Source organism: Cyprinodon tularosa, unplaced genomic scaffold (assembly GCF_016077235.1).
Source record: "Cyprinodon tularosa strain WSP-4 unplaced genomic scaffold, ASM1607723v1 ctg238, whole genome shotgun sequence".
Classification (NCBI taxonomy): Eukaryota; Metazoa; Chordata; class Actinopteri; order Cyprinodontiformes; family Cyprinodontidae; genus Cyprinodon; species Cyprinodon tularosa.
The window spans coordinates 524,985-539,248 of NW_024038890.1; the positions used below are offsets into that span (position 1 = coordinate 524,985).

The window sequence follows — 14,264 nt, forward strand, 5'->3', positions numbered from 1 at the left end:
ATTGATAGATTAGACACAAATGCAGACCCACTCCTATGTAATTATGAATAGCAATTGATCAGGCAAGGCAACCATAAAGATTGAGACTTTTGTTTATAGGTGATAATAAATAACATACATATAGATATTATGTAACATATATTTCAGCAAATCCCTAGTATTATTACACACTTTACCTTTTAGGCTCAAACATGAAGAAATCTAGTTCTTTTTTCAAGACAAGATTAAAATAAACAAGAGCGTGTGACATAACGTATGACTAGAACAAATTAAAGTAACCCACTGTGTTTAAAATCCTGATCCTGCTGCTTTGCTTTGTATAGTTACATTAATCATCAGATTTGGTGTCAGTCAACCCTTTGACGTGTTCACCATTTGTTCCCGCATGTTGTCTATTTCTCAGACCAAATCATTAGCAAATCATTACTTGTCTATCTACCTACAGCAACATGTGTGACTTATATGGTTAATAACTGTCATTACATGGGGTTATACGCATTTTATTGTGTTATTTTAATATTCACCAAAAACCTGATGTTACATGTTATTTTTATTTAGTACTAATTGCATGTTTGAACTAGTTAAGTAAACTAAAAACTAAGTGACCTACTCATGGTAGCTAGTCTTTATTTAAGTCATTTAAAAAATCTGGAAATAGGGAACCAAAATACCAGAAGTGATTGGAGAATATTTGAAGATGCTGTTTGTTTTTAAAGTACATGCACACATTGATTTAGCCTTTACACCACTGGAATATCAAACTAATTCAAAGTGAGATATTTTCCATCTTTCTAAGAGCTGAAGTTCAGCTCAGACTTGGCACATAATGCAGTAGGACAATGCCCCCAGCCACAGAAGACAGTCTGAAAGAGAACGGCTGAGAAATAAAGAAATCAAGCTGTTTCAGTGGCCCAGTCAAAGTCCAGACCCCTCATGTGATTTAATTACCATGGGGAGACCTTTAGAAAGGGGTCCGCTTAGGATATTCCTAAAAAAAGTAAAAAAAAAAACACAATCCACTGGACTTGGTTTCCAAGTTTGAGGAAGTTTTGCTTCCAATCCTGGAAGCTTTTTCAATTCAAAATGTCAGGAATATCGCTGAGTTTGAGGCTTTATATGGTAGCCCAACAAAGCCTTGTTTTTGTTTAGACAACATGCAAATTGAAACAGACTTAGGATAGTGACTAAAAGCAATCTAGCAACAAAGATTAGATCTAATCTAGACAACATGTGTAAGAACTGATAAAGTTATTCAGAAAATTACTGTCAGTCAATGAGGTCACTTTCAGTTAATAATGGTAATTTTAAGCTATTAAATCTTTTTCAGCTATAAAACCTTCTTATGGCTCTTCAGGGGGTTTTACCTTTGCAGTTTTGTTGCCTACCTACGTTGTCACCTAAATGACTCATACCAACAAGGGGAAATGTGGTTTTCTGATGAACTGCTATCTCTAATGATTTGATGTCAACATTTTAGTCATTTTGTTCTAATAGGAGGATTTTTTTCTATCATTTTCATTCATTATGTAGTACATGGATCATAACATTAATGCTAATAGATTCCTATAAAATCCTATTAAAGAACTTTAAACAAATCAAAGTAGCATTTTCTGGCAATATGTCCATAATTCATTAAATGCTTTTCTGCTAAGAGGAAAGAAACAGGCAGGAGATGGTTTAAATGTATTCTAATGAAATATTTTCGGGTGTTTTATGGAAGCAGGCTGAGTTAATAGGGTTGAAAATATGGGAAGAGTTAAACCCAGAATTGGTCACATTGATTTGTCACATGTTGAGTTTAGATATATATTTTTAAATAAAGTAAATCATGAAATTAAAATGTCTCAAGTGGTGGTGATTGTTTACCTTCTGTTGTCAGGGCAGAAGCTGCTCAGCTGAGGTTTTTTTTTATTTTTTTATTTAAAGACAAGTTTTCTCTGTTAAATCTAACCACATGTTGTTCTGATGCTTCCAAATTGCTGTATCTGTTGAGTAGATGTTGCTGTGGCCGCCTGATGGGGGAACACTCTTGGGAGGAGTCTTGTCCTCCGACCTCCCTCTATCCCAGCCCAGGACAGGACATGGAGGAGGAGTGGTCCATGGAGGCTCATACAAAGGCCAGTCCCACCAACGCCTATGGGATCGTAGACTTTCAGGATACCGCCACACGTGTCTGTCGGGCAAAGGTTTGTAAATCCAGTAACTAAATGGTTGATTTTGCTCAATTTACACTGAAAAGTTAAATAACTATAGTTAGTCTTCCCTTTCATTGGATGCTTGAGAGATGGAAGTCTAGATTCATGATGTTTGTATAAATGTTGCTTTGCTATGGTGAAAGCAGCTTTAACATGATTAGTGAAAGCAAAGATGCTATCTGCAGTAGCGACAAAACAGTCTTATGGGAACCCCTGAGCAATGCTGCAAGTAATCTAGCACTGCCATGTTCCTCCAGTATGTTCGCGTGGCTGTGGACTCCAAGCCAGAGGCGCTACTCCAGCTGATGCTGAAGGAATGGCAGATGGAGAGGCCGAAGCTACTGCTGACTGTCCATGGAGGGTCAGAAAATTTCCTTCTGCCTCCAAAGGTGAAGCAGGCCTTCGGTAAGGGGCTCATCATGGCTGCCATAAGCACAGGAGCATGGATAATCACTGATGGGGTCAATACAGGTAAGAACAGGAAAGATCTCCTCTCTTACAGTGGCTTATTAAAGTAGTAATTAGGGCTGAGTATTGGCATGTGTGTCGAAATACGATACATGTCACAATACTGTCACAACATGATATTATCACGATATTGCAATATCACTATATTCGCAATATTTTCCCCAACTATCAAATTCAATGTATAGATTAAAAAAAGCAAATGCTGTATATGTTCATCAGAAGAGATACATTAAGAGGTGTATTTTGGTATCTATGATGTTTGGGGTTTTTAGTCATTCCATGTCTTCCACTGTGACTGCCTCAACCACAGAAAATGTGCTGCATCGTTCAGCAAAATGGCTCTACAGTGTGGCAATGCAGATGTAGCCAATTTTCCATCATTTTTTTTTTTTAATCTAGATACTAGGAACTAAAAGATTGATATTATATCAGACAGCTGAAAATCACAATATATTGCCAAATTGTTTTTTCCCCCACACCCCTACTAGTGATAACACTTTATATTTTTCTTTACGTGTAAAGTGAAAGAAACTGATGAGTTTTCAAAAATATCTGCAAAATCAAAAAAGTAAAGCCTGTATATATGCAGCCCCAGTCCATTTTAGAACCACTTGGAAGAATCTGCTTGTTGTATTCACTAAAGCTCAGGCAGATAATGGATCATGTGCATGAATACCATTCACTTCATCTAAACCTTTCCCTTCTAGACCCTGGTGGTTTATTTAGGGTTGTTGCTGAAAGGTGAACCTTTTGCCTAAACTTCTTTCAGTATTACCTTGAATGACTCTGGATGTTTGCATCAACTCCAACCCACCTCTTTGACCCTCCTCCAGAGCTTCTACAGACCTCTTGGCTGCTTCTCTAAATAATGCTCTCCTTGTTAGGTTAGGTGAAGGCACATGTCTTGGTAGGTTTATATTTATGGCGTTACTCTTTCTACTTTTTAATGTTTGATTGAAAAACACAACAGGAACAGCCTTGTTTCATTTTTTGATGCCAGTGACATCTAAAGGCAAGAACACCTTTAATCCGATTCTGGATCCGATCCGACAGAAAAATCGTGTCGGACGAGGTTGTGGCGTTTAGTGTTCATTGAAAGTCAGTGAGGATTATCACCCTCGACACAATGTTATGCAAGGGGGGCTTGTGTAGGTCTGACTGAGATAGATCCCAGGTCTGTTGTAGTCGGACTAAGCAGCAATTAAGCGGGTCTGACAGGATGAGAGATGAGAGAAAGTAAAACACATCCACTTTGGAGAAAAATACAAAATAAAATCTGTTGATTGCATGGGGAACGAGTCAGTTTTGGAGTTGCACATCGCGACTTATATAGTAAGTGGGACAGACTCATGCAAAAACCGTGAATGAAACATTAAAAATTAGAATATTTTACTCATAATAGGAGTTCAGGAGGACCGAAAACTGATAAAGTAGTTATCCTCTTTTAGCCTCGCATAAAACAAGGGACCGAAAACGCAGTTTATCAAAATTCTGGAAAAAAAAAAAAACTTCAGGAGGAGAAAAAAATCGGATATAGTAAAACCAATCCTCTTTGAGCCTCACAAAAAACAACATGAGAGGCAGTCAGATCAGGTAAGCGTGGCGTATATCTCTCACTTCTTTATGAACAAAAGAAAGGAAAAACTTTAAACTTCTCAGATCTCTCTGTGAGACTCACCTGTCTGCCTCAGTCAGCATAGAAACCGTTCCATTGCTGTGTTTTTCTTTTCTTTAGATGTAGATCTCATTATGTTTTAATATAGGCATAGAAACATTCTCAATCTGTTCTGGTTTGAGATGCTACAGACTCTTTAAGTGGGGCTTTGCTTTAGTGAATGTGCCGGTGGTTTTTAATTTAATTTTTTTTATAACTTTTCAGAATCGGTCCAAGTCAAATGTGGGAAATGACTGTAATTTGTGTGGCACAGAGAGAGAAGTGAAAAAAATCAGCACCGATCTGCTCACACTGCCTAGTCGAAGCATCTCTCTATACATTCAGTGTGACATGGAAAAAAATCAGATTGGGGATTAAAAAGTCATATGCAACCGATGTGTTCAGGCCTTAAGGCTGATTCTATTGACTAATCGTATTATTGATCATATTAATATAAAATCACATTTTTGTATGACTTTGTGGTGTTCCCTATCTTAATGATAATTAGCACAATCTGGAAAAGCTAAAGGAAAGTAAGAATATATTTTGGAAAGTGCTGAATTTGCAAAGTGTGGTTATTTATACCTTCTAGGTGTGTCAAAGTACGTTGGTGAAGCAGTGAAGCTATTTGGAGGCCATGACCTGAGGAAGAGAAACACTATTGGAATTGCACCATGGGGAATGATTGACAACAACCTGGACCTTATCGGCAGAGATGTTAGTACTAAAAACCATGTAACATGACAACAAACATGTTTAAAACATCGTATATCTTAGTTCAGTTACTCAACATCTGTTCAGGTATTCAGGCCCTACCAGCCGCTTGGAAACCCTTTAAGCAAGAGGGCGTGTCTTAATGGTTTCCATTCCCACTTCCTGTTTGTGGACGACGGGACGTCAGGGAAACCGTGTTGTCATCAAGGCCTCAGAAGAAAACTGGAGAAACATATCCAACTGCTGAAGATACACCCCCGTGAGTCAGTGTGGCAGTGTCTGAATTCATCCTGATGGGGCAGCGTCTTTCTGTCCAACTGCTCATTCATCATGTAGAATGACAAAATAGATATTGCAACATTTGTATTGGAGGCATTGTTGTTTGTTTCAGGCTGTATTTAAATTCTTAGTAATCATTACTTTTTGAAACATCAGAGTTGAAATAATTGGCTTTTTTTTTTTACGTTTGTTCTCTCCAGGACTGAACCAGGGAGTGCCTGCTCTGTGCGTGGTGGTGGAAGGAGGCCCTGCTGTTATATCCACCGTGTTGAACTATGTCAACAATGTGCCCCCTGTCCCAGTGTTTATATTTGAGGGGTCGGGCCGGGCGGCAGACCTCTTTGCCTTCTTACACAAGCAGACCGCTAATGATAGGTATACAAGTAGTTGTAGATGTTAAGCTGATGGTCATATAACTTTACTTGCTTTTGTAAAAATGGAACCATGCACAGTTTGCAATAGACAGGTGAACTAATCAGGCTCTCACTGGCTGATAATGGTTTGCAGTTTTCTTCTTTAATCTGTATTATGGGACAGATTTTTCTTCTCAGAACTGTAAGGGTTTAAAAATGTATTTTAATTCAACAGATTAATCTTATAAAGTTTTCTAATAAAAAACGTGCTTCGGGTTCTTGTGTAGGGCTAGAAGTTATGAATAAAAAGTTAAGAGATAATGTATCATCAAGCTGAAGTCTTTCTTCTAAATTTAGAATCAAAATAAAGAGCATAATAGAAAACATTTGTTAAACAGAGACTGAAAATATTTTTAGCTCTAAAACACAGGGTCTGATCTTCAAAGATTAGATTGAATTGCACATACAGGTCTGTTTTTTAGTAGATGTAATAAGTAGGCATGTTGTGGGAGAGCTACAAAGATGCACAAATGTTAAGATGTACGAACTGATTTGGTTCCGACTACTAAAATGAGCAGATTGCATGTTCTACAGGCAGTTTGAGAGTGACCATAAAGAAAAGATGAGGTTTAAAGCCATTCAGATGGAGGTAATACTGTTACTTATAAGAAAGATAATAATATTATCCTCATGGCCTGTCTAAATGTGGTTTGATCAAAAGTAAAAGGAAATATCAGGATCGTCTGCCGTCTCGCTTTATTAATGTGCTCCTGCCTGCATCAGCGTTTATTCTACTGTTATTTCTTATTATCCAAATATGTTTGCATGAGCACAGAATCTCTCTCAATTCTCTGGCATCCTCCCAAAGCCTCATTTTTGGCAACAATGACTGCAGATATTTTTTGGGTGTCAGTTTGCACCTGATTTTCATAAGTACTAAAAAAGATGCAAAAACTGAGGCTGCAGTTGAGTTTGAGGTTTAGAAAATCGCTGTGCACGTGGTAACTCTTTACATTTGCATATCCTCTAATCATGAATTTATGCAGTTAGGACATTGGAGTATGGTCTACATTTTATACATGCAAAAAATGTCTGGCATATCTGATGAACTACGAACATAAATCCCTTTGCATCTTTGAAGATCTGCTCTGTGTGTAAAAACATGTTTGCACCTTTAAGACATAAACCTTCTGAAGATCAGGACCTTCAGTACGGGAAATGAAGGAAAAATCAGGGAAAGTTTGACTCTTTCACAGATCAATGGTCTGATGTACTACTAGAAATGTCTTAAGTTAGTTGAAGAATATGGAATCCTCAGTCACTGCAAAAACGTTCTGAAGATGAGTAAAATTTTCTTTAAATAAGTGTATTTACCCTTAATTTGTGAAGGAAAATAAGACGATCTGCCAATGAAATTATTATTTTTGCCCTTAAAGTAAAATATTTTGATATATTGCATTTGATATATGAAGCTGCAGTTATTTTCTTATTTTAAATGTAAATTATCTTATTCCATTGGCAAAGTGTCTCGTTTAACTGTTTAGTTCAAGAAAAAAAATCACTTATTTTCAGAAAAAATTACTAAAATTTCTTACAAAAAGTGATCTACCGTACATTTTTTTGCTGTGGTGATGTAAAAGAATTTTAATTGTAATGTAAAATCTCGTCAGTGTTTTTATACAGAGATGAAAACTTAGTTGCAGCAATAAATCCAATTAACTTTTCCTCCATAAGTATTTAAAAAGATACAGTACATGTTATAAAACTGTTCTTATATTGGAACAATTTAAATAGAAATGTAAATAGAATGTCTGCCATAAAAGGTTGAGTTCTTTTCCAAGATATTTAACTTTTTTAAACTTAAAATTCTGTGTTTTTTAAATTTTCTTATTTATTTACTGGAATTTGATGTAATAGTTTAAAGGAACATAAAACTGAAATGGAAGGAAGATCAAGATTATTTGAGAAGTTGGGTGATACCTTTGTCCAATTACATCTGCCACTTGGTTTGTCTTTAGACATTAGACCTTAAAAATGAGCTTCATTGTGTGATGGACGGTGCGTGCAAACAGCAGTGGGTTTATCCCTGAACTGACTGTGCCATCTCTAAAAACATTGCAGCTTTTCATGTGGGGTTGTTGTCCTGCTCCACTTGATGAACCTCCACTCAACTTTCAAGTCTTTTTTTCTAAACCTACTAGAATCATCTTTCTTTTAGTTTTATCCATCTTCACATCAAAAAAAGTTAATTGTTTTAAATGGGGGTATAAATGCTGAAATACTTTTCAGAAAAGTCAAAATTTAATTCTTCATTTAACATTCTGAGAAATGACAAAATATCAGTTTTTAGATTTTTAAATACAAATTGATTTATATCGTTTATGATGCATTAGACATTTCTGTGCAGTTTATTATGCATTTTCCATTGCATGAATCTGTTTTTTTAGAAAAATAAAGATATCACGCTGATGTAAGGGTCTCAAACACTCATGTATCAGATATGATACACTTGACGTTAAAAGGCTGAGGACAAATAAAAGCCATAGGTTCAAGATTTCATTTTCTTCTCACTGTGTATTCTTGGCTTTTCTGATCCACTGTAAATAAACTTTCAATACACACCCCTCTTTCAGGGAGTTGGAATCTGACATTAAGGAGGACTTCCTGGGTAGGATTGGGGATGCGTTTGGAGTTGAGAGTCCTGAAGCTGCTCACCTTTACACTCTTCTCCAGCAGTGCATGGATCACAGAGAATCTGTGAGTAAAGCCTCCCACTAAAACAGGTTTGGTGTGTTGTAAGATACAAACGGCTGCATCGCTGTCTCTTCGACCAACAGATCACCATCTTCGACTCCGACTCAGACGAGCAGATGTCAATCGATGCAGCCATTTTGAGCTCTGTTCTCAAAGGTACATCTGGTCTCCTTCTACATAAAAGTCTTGACTCCTCAAATAAGTGGACACTATTTTAGTAACACATCACAACTTTTATCATTTAAATAATTTAGGAACCAAATGATAATCTTTGTTAAATTGCGTTTATTTCTTTTGTAGAAGTTCAATAAACTAGATTAAATATTAAAATAAAAATGCAGAGAAATTGGCTCTGCTTATTTTGAACTTTTTTTTCTGAATGAAACAGGAACCAAAGCAAGTCCATCAGGACAGCTGAGGTTGGCTCTGGCTTGGGATCGAGCTGATATTGCACAGAAAGACATCCTGGTGTATGGTCAGCACTGGCATGTAAGAGCCGCTGAGGACAGGAGTTGCTCCTGTGATTTAATTCTCAATCAGGCTTCGTTCTTTGTCTTTCTTTACCATCATATCATTTGCGTTATGTAGATGGGCTCCCTGGAACAAGCAATGCTGGATGCTCTGGTGATGGACCGGGTCAGTTTTGTGAAATTGCTGATCGACAATGGCATGACCATGAGCCGCTTCCTCACAGTGGATCGTCTTGAGGAGCTCTACAACTCAGTAATCCTACTATTATTTCCTTTTTTTTTTTTTCTTACTCATTCTCTTTTTGTTTTTGCTTCCTTGATTGTGCAATTATGTTGGTCAATGTCAACCAAATAACATTGTATTTGCTGAGCAGAGTGCGTTAAAGCAGTTCTTGGTTGATTAAATTTTTTTCTGTGATGCTTTAACCAAAACTGGTGTTAAAGTGTACAATCTCATCAAAATGGGGGGAAAGAAACATTACCGGCAAAAATTTTAAATCAAACTGAATAGTGTTTTTTTAATTACTCAAAGTAACAATATATCTGTATAGTTCTAGTCTTGGTCTATAAAAAAAAAAAAAAAAAAAAAAAAATCTGCTTTATTTATACAAAACTGATGCTCTTTTAGTAGTAACTCAGTACGTTTAGAGGTCATCTACATCCATGGTGTTCAGGCAGATCTTGATTTCTGATGCTTTTACTGTGGAAAAAGCTGTTTGCAGATAATTTATATTCTTTCATTTTCCACTCTCTTTATTTCATGTGTTTTAGTCTAATTATTCTCAACTCTTGATCCAATTAGAAAACAGAAATATCCTGAGAGCCGCTGCTGTTTAAAAATATTTTTTTTCCTGTGTTTTCCAAGTTCACATTTTCTTTTCCTTTTTATAAGTAAAGTCAAACAAGCGTTTCTCTCCAGTCACAGGGTCAGACTCAGCGCTTCTTGCAGCACCTTGTTGAAGATGCAAAACAGGTGAATGAAAATATCACCACACACATAAACCAAATAAATTTACAGCTCATACCCAGATGCATGTTTAGACATTTGGATCTTAACGAAAAGAACATTTTAATTTATAAGTATTAAGAAAAAATAAAAATCTGATATAGATTCATTATGCACAGTCGTATATTTAAAACATTTATTACTGTTATTTCTATTATTATGTCTTAAATGTAATAAAAAAGCAAAAATTTCCATCTTAGAATATTTGTTTATTTACATTTTTTTTTAAATCCAAAACATTGAAAAGGATTTTTAATCCATACATATAACTTTATAGCCAAAATAATCATCAAATGCCTTTTGAATGAAAGACATTAGTAATGGGATTAAATGTCCACAAAAAAAGTTTTGTAGAGATTTTTAGGAATTTTTTTAGTGATGATTGTAGCCGTGCTACGAAAGATACAATTAATGTTTTCTATATAACATATTATTTTCACTTTTTGGATTGGATTTGCTGAAACAAACAAACTTGTCAGTGATATTTTACTTGCAGCGAGACCAGCGTGTTTATTCATTATGTACTTTGTGTGGGTAGACCTCTCTTCCTATAGGTTACCGCCCGTCTCTCATTGACATGGGCCTGGTGATAGAATACCTCATCGGAGGGGCATATCGAAGCTCCTACACTCGGAAAAACTTCAGAGCTGCTTACAGTCGCATGCAGGGCAGAGTGAGCAGAGGAACTTAGTTTGTCTTTTTTTACTCTCCTGCTAAAATGTTACAATGTTTGTATTTTGCGAGATGTTTAAGAGTTTTTTTCATGTTTCTTTATAGGAGAGTGGACAGGACAGCTCTAGTTCCTTTAGTAATCAAAGAGGACGGATGAGCTTAAAGAGTAGAAGTCTCCAGGATCTGCATTTCTTCAGAACGGCCCAACCCTACAGAAGCAAAGTAGGTGACCTGACTGTCTTTTAAAAACTCATCATAAGCTTAATTTTATAAGAAAATCCTTTTTGGTGGACTCTCTTGACTGCTATCTTTCCCAAATTTCATTTATTTTTTGTTTCCAGGATCAAACTGTGTCAACTGGGAGCACTCATTTGGTTGTGTTGACTCCCAGTGTCACTGGCACCCTGCTGCCCTGTCCTTTCAACTTCAATGACCTGTTTGTCTGGGCTGTACTCCAGCAACGCCAGCAGATGGCACTGTTCTTGTGGCAACATGGGGAGGAAGCGCTGGCGAGAGCTATTGTGGGCTGTAAGCTTTATCGCTCCATGGCCTTTGAGGCGCGGCAGAGCAACATGGATGACATTATTGCGGAACGATTCAAGGCATATTCACTGTGAGTAGTTTAGAAACATTCTACAATATAAATCACATTTAAAATGATCTGCACCTAAGGGTGGATTTTTAATAGCATGCTTTAAAAAAAGGGGGGGAAACCACATTGCTGATCAATCCGGCAAGGTTACCCTACTTTATTCAGTCTTAATCAGCTGATCAACTCATAGTAGAGTTTATAAACAAATGAAATTTAGGATTTAAGAAAAAGCGCTCATTCTTAGGTCCTGTACTGCAAAAATTAAAGTATGTAGAGGTCGATTTTCTTAAAATAAATGCATTTTTACTTTATTTCCAGAGGTCAGTAAGACATTTTGACAGTAAATTAAGATAATGTATGTTTAAGATAAGACAAAAACAACTCCATGATATTAGGTCAAGTTTATAATAGCTAATTATCTCAGTTTACAATTGAAAATACTCATTCATTGGCAAATCATCTTGCTTACCCTCTCAGAGTATGGAGTCTTAAATTGTCTACTGAAATTAAACTAAATGATAAAAATAATAATGATTAAGAATATTATGTTTAAAGATAATAAAACATCACTTAAATAGAGAAAAAGCAAATACATAAGTTGTTCATGCTGTTTTCTTGTACCTAAGGTTAATAGGCTACTTAGAAATGTTCATATCCCAACCAGCCAAACAATACTTTTGGTCATGAGACCATTCCGCTACTCACTATTTTTTATTTGAGGGGTCATATGCCAAAAAGTTTGAGAAAAATGATTTAAATCTTGATTATTGAATCAGTTTTTATCACAATGGTTCAAAAAGTTTCATTAACTTTATATCATTGCAAGTCATGTCTTTTGGAGATCAGTCCTAAGATGCACCGATGTGATACGTGGATCTGATATCGGCTCCAATATTGACTAATTAGAATAATTTAAAATAAGTGCTTTGATATCTGATATTGGAGATCCCATCCCGTTTACTCAGCACAGTTTTTTATTTTGCTTTTTGCTGCTTATTTGTTCATAAGTAATATAGATCACCTTTTATGTTTGTGTTCATGTGCCTTTAGCCTCAATGTTTACATTGAGGCTAAAGGCTTCACTCACATGAAAAGAAATATGGTTAATTCTAGGATTGCAACCAAAGAAAAATTGTCAGCCAAAACCCAAAACAAAAAGCCTGTCTGCTGCGCTCTGAACTCTGACAAACTCTGCTGCGCCACCTATGCTCTTTTGCTTCACTCCTTTTCTTCACATAGTCAACAGCATTTCTGCGTGCTGTTCGCTTGCTGTCCTTTCCCTCCATTTCGGATGTGCCGTTTTTTTCACATCATCCCAAGTTTCGGCCATGTTGTTTCGAAATTAAATGTTTATCAGCCAAAAACCTAAAATTTCTGCTGAAAGTTTTTGGTGGCCAAATTTTCTTTGCATCCTTATTCAATTCATTCAATTGTTGAATCAGGTCAATATCAGATGTTTGTGAATACACTCAATCCAGGTATTATTAAACAGATCGGTGCATCTCTTCATTTTTTTTCTTTTTTTTAAGAGATAAGCTTTTAACTTGTTTGCTGTTTGATGGACAAATGAGTCATCTCTGGTTTGGTTTTTTTATTTAGAATGCTGTACATGTAAAATATGGCCAATATTTTAATTGATATTGCATTTTAAAAATTCTTCCTTTTGTAATAATTTTTTGTCACCTACAGGTCCTTCTCAAAATATTAGCATGTTGTGATAAAGTTCATTATTTTCCATAATGTTATGATAAAACTTGAACATTCATATATTTTAGATTCATTGCGCACTAACTGAAATATTTCAGGTATTTTATTGTCTTAATACGGACCTGTATTTTGGTTTGTGGGCTAGTGCAAATTATAGAACTGTGTTTTATTTTACTGCAAATACGCTTGTTTTTCCTCTCTCCATGTTCACCAGGGAGTTTGGTCAGCTGGCAGTGGACGTGTTAGATTGTGCATTTCAGCAGAACGAGCAAATGGCCATGAAACTGTTAACCTCAGAGATGGAGGCATGGAGTAATTTCACATGTCTGCAGCTGGCTGTCTCTTCGTGTCATAGGCCATTTGTGTCACACTCTTGCACTCAGACTCTGCTCACAGATCTCTGGACCGGTCCACTCAACATGAGAAAAAACTCCTTTATGAAGGTAAACACAAGATAAGGGAAAAAGGCACTCCATGCTTGGATTTCCTTCTTCTTATTGGGAGATACTGTAAAATGTCTTATTAATGAGGTCCAAGCATGGATCTCACTTTTACTATTACTGTTGGGAAATGGAATGTTTTTTTAATAGTTTGATCTCCCTATAAATCCAGCTGATCTTTGAAGGCCTGTTAGACAACGCTGGTGAGCAAACAGCAATGTAAAGTTTAAGGAACATAACAGACGGGTCAGGGATAGAGTTATGAAAAGGTTTTGAGGATTACACGATCCAAAATTCCAGCCTTCACCGAAGATGAAGGGATGCACATCTCATCTGGAAAAGTCTGTGCACTGGATGAGTAAATCATACACTCCACAAATCCATTCCTTTACCAAGAAAGCCATTTCTCAATCCAGATAGAAGACACAGAAAACTTGTAGAAGATACTCTGGTCAGTGAGATGGTGGCAGCACCATCTTGCTGTGAAACCCCCCCATTATGGACAAAGAAGCTATTAGGATTTAATGGTATAAATGATGGAGCATAATGCTGGAAAACTCTAAACGGGTTGAGATGACTGTACACACAAAGCCAGAGGTACTAAGAAAAGTCACAAATATTTGGTAAGACTTTAGATTTGCTGGTCATGGAAAGTCTTAATCCAGTTTTATCAAAAGTTACGAGTTAAGATGTGCACAGCTGGGACTGACATATAAGGTACTGACTCAGTAAGGCTAAATGCAGATACGTGTCCCACCATTCAGGTTTTCAAGAATTAAAACAATTTGAAAAAAATATTCTAAAAACCCTTTTTTTTGTCCACTGCTTCGAACTTGAAAGTACTTATGCAAACTCCTGGGAGTCTCATTGAGTTCATCTTATAGGTTTTCCCTCAGTGACGTATATCATTTAACTGGTTTCATTAAAAAAACACAGAACTTAGTTTTTCTTCCAAATTTT

General features: G+C 36.3%; 1 protein-coding gene across 1 annotated transcript in view; it reads left to right on the forward strand.

Annotated features, from left to right (window-relative positions):
- Positions 1-14,264, forward strand: part of trpm6 (transient receptor potential cation channel, subfamily M, member 6) — a 34,815-nt gene that overhangs the window by 6,182 nt on the left and 14,369 nt on the right. Inside the window, 14 exon segments of the mRNA XM_038287266.1 lie at positions 1,997-2,186; positions 2,453-2,666; positions 4,910-5,034; positions 5,119-5,290; positions 5,511-5,685; positions 8,297-8,420; positions 8,501-8,573; positions 8,806-8,906; positions 9,006-9,140; positions 9,807-9,860; positions 10,432-10,566; positions 10,671-10,787; positions 10,907-11,178; positions 13,079-13,307. Of these exon segments, the coding sequence (XP_038143194.1) occupies positions 1,997-2,186; positions 2,453-2,666; positions 4,910-5,034; positions 5,119-5,290; positions 5,511-5,685; positions 8,297-8,420; positions 8,501-8,573; positions 8,806-8,906; positions 9,006-9,140; positions 9,807-9,860; positions 10,432-10,566; positions 10,671-10,787; positions 10,907-11,178; positions 13,079-13,307 (2,116 nt within the window).